The 11,556-nt window shown below is 56.2% G+C and overlaps 1 protein-coding gene across 1 annotated transcript in view; it reads right to left on the bottom strand.

Annotated features, from left to right (window-relative positions):
* Positions 1-11,556, bottom strand: part of PTDSS1 (phosphatidylserine synthase 1) — an 83,672-nt gene that overhangs the window by 16,749 nt on the left and 55,367 nt on the right. The window contains exons 8-9 of the mRNA XM_075353060.1: positions 11,340-11,452; positions 3,166-3,231 (exon numbers count right to left, since the gene is read on the bottom strand). Coding sequence (XP_075209175.1) covers positions 3,166-3,231; positions 11,340-11,452 — 179 coding nt within the window. The remainder of the gene's footprint in view (positions 1-3,165; positions 3,232-11,339; positions 11,453-11,556) is intronic.

Here is an 11,556-nt window from a genome sequence, read left to right as displayed (position 1 = left end):
TCTGCTGCTATGTGCCCTGCCCAATGCTTTGTGCCTCCCCACACCAGTTCTGTAAACCCTCTCCCCCAGAGTTGCATGAAACTCTCAGCGCAGTGCCCCCCAATGTCCTGTGTGCACCCCTCCCCCAGTCCTGTGTGCACCCCTCCCCCAGTCCTGTGTGCAGCCCATCACCCAGTAGTCCTGTTTGCACCCCCCCAATCCTGTTTGCACCCCCCCCCCAGTCCTGTGTGCACCCCCACACAATCCTATGTGCAGCCCATCACCCAGTCCTGTGTGCACTCCCCCAGTCCCGTGTGCAGCCCCCCCCCGTGTCCCGTGTGCAGCCCCCCCCCCCGTGTCCCGTGTGCAGCCCCCCCCCCGTGTCCCGTGTGCAGCCCCCCCCCGTGTCCCGTGTGCAGCCCCCCCCCCGTGTCCCGTGTGCAGACCCCCCCCCCGTGTCCCGTGTGCAGCCCCCCCCCCCCGTGTCCCGTGTGCAGCCCCCCCCAGCCCCGCGTGTGGTGTCTGTGCCGCCCCCCAGCCCCGCGTGTGGTGTCTGTGCCGCCCCCCAGCCCCGCGTGTGGTGCCTGTGCCGCCCCCCAGCCCCGCGTGTGGTGCCTGTGCCGCCCCCCAGCCCCGCGTGTGGTGCCTGTGCCGCCCCCCAGCCCCGCGTGTGGTGCCTGTGCCGCCCCCCAGCCCCGCGTGTGGTGCCTGTGCCGCCCCCCAGCCCCGCGTGTGGTGCCTGTGCCGCCCCCCAGCCCCGCGTGTGGTGCCTGTGCCGCCCCCCAGCCCCGCGTGTGGTGCCTGTGCCGCCCCCCAGCCCCGCGTGTGGTGCCTGTGCCGCCCCCCAGCCCCGCGTGTGGTGCCTGTGCCGCCCCCCAGCCCCGCGTGTGGTGCCTGTGCCGCCCCCCAGCCCCGCGTGTGGTGCCTGTGCCGCCCCCCAGCCCCGCGTGTGGTGCCTGTGCCGCCCCCCAGCCCCGCGTGTGGTGCCTGTGCCGCCCCCCAGCCCCGCGTGTGGTGCCTGTGCCGCCCCCCAGCCCCGCGTGTGGTGCCTGTGCCGCCCCCCAGCCCCGCGTGTGGTGCCTGTGCCGCCCCCCAGCCCCGCGTGTGGTGCCTGTGCCGCCCCCCAGCCCCGCGTGTGGTGCCTGTGCCGCCCCCCAGCCCCGCGTGTGGTGCCTGTGCCGCCCCCCAGCCCCGCGTGTGGTGCCTGTGCCGCCCCCCAGCCCCGCGTGTGGTGCCTGTGCCGCCCCCCAGCCCCGCGTGTGGTGCCTGTGCCGCCCCCCAGCCCCGCGTGTGGTGCCTGTGCCGCCCCCCAGCCCCGCGTGTGGTGCCTGTGCCGCCCCCCAGCCCCGCGTGTGGTGCCTGTGCCGCCCCCCAGCCCCGCGTGTGGTGCCTGTGCCGCCCCCCAGCCCCGCGTGTGGTGCCTGTGCCGCCCCCCAGCCCCGCGTGTGGTGCCTGTGCCGCCCCCCAGCCCCGCGTGTGGTGCCTGTGCCGCCCCCCAGCCCCGCGTGTGGTGCCTGTGCCGCCCCCCAGCCCCGCGTGTGGTGCCTGTGCCGCCCCCCAGCCCCGCGTGTGGTGCCTGTGCCGCCCCCCAGCCCCGCGTGTGGTGCCTGTGCCGCCCCCCAGCCCCGCGTGTGGTGCCTGTGCCGCCCCACAGCCCCGCGTGTGGTGCCTGTGCCGCCCCACAGCCCCGCGTGTGGTGCCTGTGCCGCCCCACAGCCCCGCGTGTGGTGCCTGTGCCGCCCCACAGCCCCGCGTGTGGTGCCTGTGCCGCCCCACAGCCCCGCGTGTGGTGCCTGTGCCGCCCCACAGCCCCGCGTGTGGTGCCTGTGCCGCCCCACAGCCCCGCGTGTGGTGCCTGTGCCGCCCCACAGCCCCGCGTGTGGTGCCTGTGCCGCCCCCCAGCCCCGCGTGTGGTGTCTGTGCCCCCCAGCCCCGCGTGTGGTGTCTGTGCCCCCCAGCCCCGCGTGTGGTGTCTGTGCCCCCCAGCCCCGCGTGTGGTGCCTGTGCCGCCCAGCCCCGCGTGTGGTGCCTGTGCCGCCCCGCGTGTGGTGTCTGTGCCCCCCAGCCCCGCGTGTGGTGTCTGTGCCCCCAGCCCCGCGTGTGGTGTCTGTGCCCCCAGCCCCGCGTGTGGTGTCTGTGCCCCCAGCCCCGCGTGTGGTGTTTGTGCCCCCAGCCCCGCGTGTGGTGTCTGTACCCCCAGCCCCGCGTGTGGTGTCTGTGCCCCCAGCCCCGCGTGTGGTGTCTGTGCCCCAAGCCCCCAGTTAATTAATTGCTTCACCCAATATAGCAGGGTCATTTAAACTAAGATAATTTTGTGCGGCCCCCGAAGGTTGGTAGAAATTTCCAAATGGCCCCCGACAGAAAAAAGGTTCCCCACCCCTGCCCTATTGGGTTGTCCCAAAGTCACTTTTGGATCATGATCACCACTTTGCGGCTCTTGCGTTTGACTCTCCGTAGATTTTTCCCTTCCCGAAGCTTTGAGTGTTGGTCGATAATGGCTCTTACTGTTCGTCGATGTTGCAACCTTGGCTGGGATCGCACTGGTGTCACAGCTTCTGTACTAACAGGCAAATCTGGGCAGAACCCCTTGACTCCAGGTGTCGGTCCCCCACCAATCTGATCACTTGCCCTAAAGATAGCCCATCAAAAACAGTAGCTGACCACCTCTTTAGTAAGGTCCATCTTGGTTTGGGTATAACTGGCGACTGTATTATCCGCGTTATCAAAAAAGCTAAAAAGTTTTTTGATGACAAAAACAGAACAAGCATCTTTAGACATTTCGATCTAAGAAAACAACGGGTCAGCTTTCCGGTCCAGATGAAAAGTAGCAGGTTTGCCTAACCCGAATACTTACGGGGGCCCTTTGTGGGTCATAATTCAGGGTAAGCAATACATCATATAATTGAATGTATTGATCCCATTGACAACATGTCTAGGATGCAACATTTATGGTCATGGCCAAGCTATCCCCCTCCTCCTGCCACCATTTATTAATGGCCTTCATTGCTATTTGCATTCGCCTCGATCAGGGGATTGTGTTCCTACCCACAGATGCTGGCTGTAGGTACAAACCCAATTAAGAAGAGGAATTGCAACACCTGGTTGCGGCCTCATTCATGCATTGCCAGGAGGAATAAGAGAGGGACAGCACAATGCAAAGTTCTGATAAAAGATTCATGTACTCACCCAAACACCCAGCACTGTGTACCGACTCTTTTGCACTGTGTATCTGTAAGATATGCGTAGTACTGCCTGTAAAATGTAGAAGAATGGACGGTTAGTGCGACTCATAGCGTTGGATATATAGAAAGGGAGGTACAAGAGGAGTGGGGAAAAAAAAAAGTGAATAAATCTCCAACACAAGACCCATGGAAATTCACTGCTTGAAACACATGAACATAACTACTAAGATGTGGATGACCAGAAGATCGGATCTCAAAGGACACTGGAACACGAGGCGGGAGATAGAGACATCTCCAAGTGAAGACTCTACAGACATGACTCGGGCAAAGATGTGTAATGTCGCTTGTGTGTCCCTTTCTTGTCAGTTTAAGCTACACAATTAGAAGGGGGAAGGGGTTATAACAGTGTGTCATCCTAGTTGGCCTCCATAGACTCTAATGTTATCAGGCATGCAGTAGTATTCATTGTCCTGCTGGTGGTGGGTTGTGCGTCTATCATTCACCTCTGCAGGGGGGGCTCTTGATACCCCAGCCTGCAAACTGGCCAGAGACTGCTCTTCTCCATACTTGGAATTACATGAAAAAAAATGTATAAGGGGTGGGTGTGCTGAGGACTTCTGCCCATCCAAGGGGCTGATCCCAGTAGAGGGAGAACAATAAGCCACATGTTTGGTCAGTGATTTGGTGCTGGGAAGTGAAGGGGTGAGGATCTGTTGCGGTGGCCAGGTCTTGGTGCCCGTGAATGGACTACAGCGCTTGGAGCTGGATACATGTGCTACAGTTATGATAATCGTCGCCTGCATTTGAGGAACTATCTTAAAGGGAATCTATCATCAGTTTTGGGCCTTATAAGCTGCAGCCACCACCAGTGGGCTCTTATATACAGCATTCAAATTCATAAGAGCCCAGGCCGCTGTGTACAACATAAAAAATGAGAATGTTGTTTACTTACCGTAAATTCTTTTTCTTATAGTTCCGTATTGGGAGACCCAGACATTGGGTGTATAGCTTCTGCCTCCGGAGGACACACAAAGTACTACACTAAAAAGTGTAGCTCCTCCCTCTGAGCATATACACCCCCTGGAGAACTAGATCTAGCCAGTTTAGTGCAAAAGCTGAAGGAGAATAGCCACCCACAAGTAAAGACAGAGCAAGAACCAGAACAACCGGAGACTCTGTCCACGACAACAGCCGGTGATAACACGCGGAACAAGAAACTGCCAACAGGCAACAGGGAGGGTGCTGGGTCTCCCAATACGGAACTATAAGAAAAAGAATTTACGGTAAGTAAACAAAATTCTCTTTTTCTTTATCGTTCCTATGGGAGACCCAGACATTGGGACGTCTCAAAGCAGTCCATGGGTGGGAATAAACAGAAAAACTGAGAAGTAGGCAGAGCCTAACTTCACAAATGGGTGACAGCCGCCTGAAGGATGCGTCTGCCCAAGCTCGCATCTGCCGAAGCATGAGCATGCACTTGGTAGTGCTTTGAAAAGGTATGCAGGCTAGTCCAAGTGGCAGCCTGACAGACTTGCTGAGCCGTAGCCTGGTGCCTGAAAGCCCAAGAGGCACCGACCGCTCTGGTCGAGTGTGCCTTGATCCCCGGCGGGGGAGGCACCTGAGTACACTGGTAGGCATCGGAAATGGCCGACCTAATCCAACGAGCTAAGGTCGGCTTAGAAGCCGAGAGGCCCTTACGTCGACCTGTGGTTAACACAAAAAGAGAGGTGCACCGCCTAAGAACAGCGGTGCGAGACACATAGATCCAGAGCGCCCGCACCAGATCCAGAGTATGCAACGCTTTTTCAAAGCGATGAACAGGAGCCGGACAAAAGGAAGGCAGGGAAATGTCATGGTTAAGGTGGAAAGGAGAAACCACCTTAGGGAGAAAGTCCGGAGTCGGACGGAGAACCACCTTGTCTTGATGAAAAACCAAAAAAAGGTGACTCCGAAGAGAGCGCAGCCAAATCAGAGACTCTCCTGAGGGAAGTTATGGCCACTAGAAAGACCACTTTCTGTGAAAGACGAAACAAAGAAACCTCTAAGAGGCTCAAAGGGGGGTTTCTGCAAGGCCGTGAGGACCAAATTGAGGTCCCAGGGATCCAAGGGCCACCGGTAAGGCGGAATGATGTGAGACGCGCCCTGCATGAAGGTGTGGACCTGAGCCAGCCGGGCGATACGCCGCTGGAACAGCACTGACAGAGCCGAGACTTGTCCCTTGAGGGAATTGAGGGATAGTCCTAGCTGCAGACCGGACTGTAGAAAGGACAGAAGGGTCGGCAAGGAAAAAGGCCAAGGAGCATGGCCGGAAGAGCGACACCAGGACAGGAAAATTCTCCAAGTCCTGTGATAGATTTTGGCCGAGGAAGACTTCCGAGCCCGAGTCATAGTGGAGATGACTTCAGGAGGAATACCAGAAGCCGTCAAGATCCAGGACTCAAGAGCCACGCCGTCAATCTGAGAGCCGCAGAATTCTGGCGGAAAAACGGACCTTGTGAGAGAAGGTCTGGACGGTCCGGAAGATGCCACGGCACCTGTATGGACAGATGGAGCAGGTCTGGGTACCAAGCTCGCCTGGGCCAGTCCGGAGCAATGAGGATGACCCGACGGCCCTCCATTCTGATCTTGCGCAGAACTCTGGGCAAGAGAGCTAGAGGGGGAAACACGTAGGACAGACGAAACTGGGACCAATCTTGAACCAGAGCGTCCGCTGCAAAGGCCTGAGGATCATGGGAGTGAGCCACGTAAACTGGAACCTTGTTGTTGTGACGGGATGCCATTAGGTCCACTTCCGGAGTGCCCCACTTGCGGCAGATTGACTGAAACACTGCCGGATGCAGGGACCACTCGCCACTGTCCACGGTTTGACGGCTGAGATAATCTGCTTCCCAGTTTTCCACGCCTGGGATGTGGACTGCGGATATGGTGGACTTGGAGTCCTCCGTCCATTGAAGGATGCGTTGAACCTCCAACATTGCCAGGCGGCTGCGTGTCCCGCCTTGGTGATTGATGTAGGCAACCGCTGTAGCGTTGTCTGACTGGACTCGGAAGTGCTTGCCTGCCAACAGGTGGTGAAAGGCTAGGAGAGCTAGAAGCACAGCTCTGGTTTCCAGCACATTGATCGAGAGGGCTGACTCAGACGGAGTCCAAGTGCCCTGCGCTCGGTGGTGGAGACATACCGCTCCCCAGCCGGATAGACTGGCATCCGTGGTGAGGATCACCCAGGACGGGGCCAGGAAGGAGCGCCCCTGAGACAGAGAGAGGGGCCGAAGCCACCACTGAAGAGAGCTCCTGGTCTGTGGCGACAGAGCCACTAACCTGTGCAAGGAGGAAGTCCGCTTGTCCCAACAGCGGAGAATGTCCAGCTGCAGAGGACGCAGATGGAACTGGGCAAAGGGAACAGCCTCCATTGACGCCACCATCTGACCCAGCACCTGCATTAGGTGCCTGATGGAATGACGGCGGGGCCTCAGCAGAGAGCGCACCGCCAGATGGAGGGACTGCTGTTTGACTAAGGGCAGCTTCACAAGTGCCAGCAGAGTCTCGAACTGCATCCCTAGGTACGTGAGCCTCTGGGTCGGAGTCAGAGTGGATTTGGGCAGATTGACAAGCCACCCGAATTGGGCTAGAGTGGCGAGAGTGAGCGAGACACTCCGCTGACAGTCTGCGCTGGATGAAGCCTTGACTAGAAGGTCGTCCAGGTAAGGAATCACTGCCAACCCCTGGAGGTGCAGAACCGCAACCACTGCTGCCATGACCTTGGTGAATACTCGAGGGGCCGTGGCTAACCCGAAGGGGAGAGCCACGAATTGGAAATGTTCCTCTCCGATTGCAAAACGTAGCCAACGCTGGTGTGAAACTGCAATTGGCACATGCAGATAGGCATCTCTGATGTCGATGGATGCCAGGAAATCCCCTTGGGTCATTGAGGCAATGACTGATCGCAGAGACTCCATGCGAAAATGCCGCACCTGAACATGCTTGTTGAGAAGCTTGAGATCCAGGATGAGCCGGAAGGAACCGTCCTTTTTGGGGACTAGGAAGAGATTTGAGTAGAAACCTCTGAACCGTTCCCGGGCGGGAACCGGTACAATTACTCCGTTGGCCTGCAAGGATGCCACGGCCTGAGAGAAGGCGGCGGCCTTGGAGCAGGGGGGAGTTGACAGAAAAAATCTGTTTGGCGGGCTGGAAGAGAATTCTATCCTGTAGCCGTGGGAGATGATATCCCGCACCCACTGATCGGAGACGTGTTGAAACCACACGTCGCCAAAGTGGGAGAGCCTGCCACCGACTAAGGACGTTGCTGGCGTGGCCAGATAGTCAAGAGGAGGCTGCCTTAGTGGCAGCAGCTCCTGCGATCTTGTGTGGACGCGCCTTTGTGCGCCAGTTGGATTTTTGGTCCTTGGCTGAGTTAGTGGACGAGGCCGAGGGCTTAGAGGATGACCAGTTGGAGGAACGAAAGGAACGAAACCTCGACTGGTTCCTACCCTGGACATGTTTCCTGGTTTTAGTTTGTGGCATGGAAGTACTCTTCCCGCCAGTAGCTTCCTTAATAATTTCATCCAGTTGTTCACCGAATAGCCTGGACCCAGCAAAAGGGAGCCCAGCAAGGTACTTCTTTGAAGAAGCATCTGCCTTCCACTCTCGAAGCTACAAGATCCTGCGGATAGCGAGGGAATTAGCCGAAGCCACCGCAGTGCGGTGAGAAGCCTCCAGCATGGCAGACATGGCATAGGATGAAAAGGCTGAAGCCTGGGAAGTTAAGGCAACCATTCCGGGCATAGAGTCCCTGGTGAGGGAATGCATCTCCTCTAGAGAAGCAGAGATGGCTTTGAGAGCCCACACTGCTGCAAAAGATGGGGAGAACGAGGCCCCTGCCGCCTCATATACAGATTTGGCCAGAAGGTCGACCTGGCGGTCAGTGGAATCCTTAAGAGAGGTGCCATCAGCCACTGATACAACGGTCCGGGCTGAGAGTCTAGACACCGGGGGGTCTACCTTTGGTGAATGAGCCCACTCCTTGACCACCTCAGGTGGAAAGGGAAAACGGTCATCAGAACCACGCTTTGGGAAGCGTTTGTCAGGACAGGCCCTAGGCTTGGTCACAGTGGCCTGAAAACTGGAGTGGTTAAAGAACACACTCCTTGTCCTCTTAGGCAAGGTAAACTGGTGCTTTTCTGCCAGAGAGGGTTGCTCCTCTGATACTGGCGGATTGAGGTCCAGTACAGAATTAATGGACGCAATCAAATCACTAACATCTGAGACACTTTCGGACAGATCAATGGGGCACATGGAGGTAGCCTCCGAGCCCCCAGTAAAGGCATCTTCCTTGCCCGGCGAGTCAGCTTCTGAAACAGAGCCGCGGGACGAGGAAGGAGAGGGAGCCCTGCGTCTCCTTTTAGGAGGACGGGGTCTGGGACCAGATGATGAATCCTCTGTGAGCTCCGCTGAGAGAGCCCTAGCAGCAGAGGCTCCCTGTGAAGGGGGCTGATGCATGTTCAGCAAAGTCCGGGACAGCTGTCCCATGGAGTCGGCAAAAGACTGGGAGATTGACCTAGAGAAGGATTCTACCCAAGCCGGGGGTTCAGCCACAGGAGCCGGAGCGACCACTGGGGGGGCGATTCCAGGCTGAGGCATTGTCAGGTTAGAGCAGGCATCACAATGTGGATAGGTTCTCGGTTCAGGCAGCACGAGCTTACATGCAGTGCATACTGAATATAGCTTTGGAGCCTTGCTCCTCGTGTGAGACATGCTGCTGAAGTGGGGGCTCTTGCCAGAGTGACCCCCAGAGAGTATATACAGAGGCCCACAACCAGAGGTTGTGGCTTACCAGACCGCTGGAGCGGTGTTGTGTGCCCTCCAGATCCCAAAGCCCGGACCCCCAAGCACCTCAGCAGGGATGCTGCAGCCAGTGCTGATTGCAGAGAAAACGCTGATAAAATGGCGCCGGAGCGAGGAGAGGGGGCGGGGCCAACCCTGAGAGCGGGATCTGGAGGGCCAAAGAGACTTACAGGGGAGGAGACATGTACTCAGTGAGGAGTGTCTCTCCCCTGTGCAGAACGGCCGCTGGGCGGAGCCACACTGTCCCTCTGCATGAATGACATGCGAGGGCAGTGAAACCGAAAGTAGGCCTCCGGCGAAGCCGGGGCCTAAATTTGAGCGGTGCGGCCGACGCGCAGGCACCATCGGCGCGGTTCTCAGGCGACAGCCAGAGAACCCGCCGGAAATGTCAAAAAAAACACTCAGCACACTCTCCCCACATAATAAAGTACAGGGACCCCCAGAACATAAACGTCTCAGGTACTTAGCTTGCTGAGACGCAGGGCCATGTCCCTGGGGATGAGTGCTCCGTCCAGCAGGATCCTGAAGGGCTGCGGATGGAGACCGGTCTCCTGCAAAGCATGGAGAACCGTGCTGGCTCCCACTTCAAGCCAGAGCCCGAGGGATGGTGAAGGAGCGCGGCATGTAAGGCTCCAGCCTTGGAATCAACCTTAACAACACCGCCGACACAGTGGGGTGAGAAGGGACATGCCGGGGGTCCAGACTTGGACCCGCTTTTTTTCAAAATCTTTCCAAAAATGAAAAATCAGATGAGAATGCATGTGTGGATGTATGCCTCCTGAACACAAAGCAATGAACTGGCTAGATCTAGTTCTCCAGGGGGTGTATATGCTCAGAGGGAGGAGCTACACTTTTTAGTGTAGTACTTTGTGTGTCCTCCGGAGGCAGAAGCTATACACCCAATGTCTGGGTCTCCCTTAGGAACGATAAAGAAACACTTTATAATACTCACCTAGGAGGTCACTCCGGTGCAGACCGATCGGATAGGTGTCTCCGTTCTCCGAGACCGGCGCCTCCTCTTTCGGCCATCTTTGTTGTTTTTCTTCTGAAGGTGGCGTGTATGACGCATCCTACGTCATACACACTTGCAGACACTGAGATCCTGCGCAGGCGCACTTTGGTCTGCCCTGAGCAGGGTAGATCAAAGTACTGTAGTGCGCGGGACCGGCAAGAGTATACGATGTAGGACGCGTCATGCACACAGGCTTCAGAAGGAGGACGAAGATGGCCGAAAGAGGTGGCGCCGGCACCGGAGACGCCTCTCTGACTCAACTCCACCGCAGCGACCAGTTTAGATAAGTATTATAAAGTGATTTTTACGTCCTACACAGCAGCCTGGGCTCTTATATACAGTATTCTAGAATGCTGTATACAAGGGTTCACTGGTGGTGGCCGCAGCTTATAGGCCCCAAAACTGGTGACAGGTTGCCTGTAAAGACCATTGTTAAGATCATCTGGATTTGAGGAACTATCCTAAGGACCATCATGGATATCTATCATCTGGAGGAGTAGAAGAACTATTGTTGCATCACTAAACTGCTTAGGCAATTAACACAGTCCACAACCTCAGATCTTCACAGGTTTCATTAAAGGTTTTGCACAATTTGGCCTGTATATCTGCTAGACAGGGGCTTCCAGCCTTATTATCATTAATGACATATCCATAAGAGTAAATGTCAGATCAATGGGGCCAAACTACCAGTACCCCACTGATCAATGGATGGGTGAGAGTATCACCTAAAGTCCCAGAAACCCCTTTAGATTCTCTTCTATTGCTCACTGGCCCCTTTCATTCTGGGGGTCTGGTCATATGATACGGATGTCCTATCTTTTGGATAGGTCCTCAATATCAGATCTGTGGGGGTCCATCCCAACATACCCATTGACTATATCTGGATGTAAATACTTAACATGTGTAGTCGCTGCCGCCGGGTGCTGCAGAACAGCCCCTTTTCTTGCTCGAAACGGATTGGTGGTTGATGTCGGATTCCCACCAATCAGATATTGTTCTGAGGGTAAGGGATCAATATCTTATTCCTGGACAAATCCTTTAATAAATCACCATACGTCTATCAGAAAAAGCGACGCCTGCAAGCTGCAATAAAATAATCATCTAGACAGATCCACCCATATGAGTTTCATTTTTCATGGAATATTTATATCATATAAAATGATGGCCTATTCTTGTCACGGATTCTCCGAATATCTCCAGAAAGGTCACCACTTCAATAACCGGAAACGATCTGGACCTTTTAGGACCTCTAGGTTGGCATGTGTGGGTCGGGAAGGAGAAGCCATACTCTGGGCATTTCATTTACGATCCATCTTATCCATTACCTGACGGTCGGAGCTGTAATGATCCCAATAAAAAGAATCCGGCACCAGCTCAACGGATGACTGGCTTGGAATACGAAGATATGCTTCAAGAAGAAAGTATTCAGCTCCGTTAGCTGGAAGGAAATAAAAGGAACATATTTTATCGAATGTGATCCTGGACTAAAGCAGTGAAAACACAGAAAAAAAGAGAATTTTGTTACTTACCGTAAATTCTTTT

This window comes from Anomaloglossus baeobatrachus, chromosome 6 (assembly GCF_048569485.1).
Source record: "Anomaloglossus baeobatrachus isolate aAnoBae1 chromosome 6, aAnoBae1.hap1, whole genome shotgun sequence".
Taxonomy (NCBI): Eukaryota; Metazoa; Chordata; class Amphibia; order Anura; family Aromobatidae; genus Anomaloglossus; species Anomaloglossus baeobatrachus.
The sequence above is the reverse complement of the archived record's forward strand: the minus strand, read 5'-3'. Positions and strand labels throughout refer to the sequence as shown.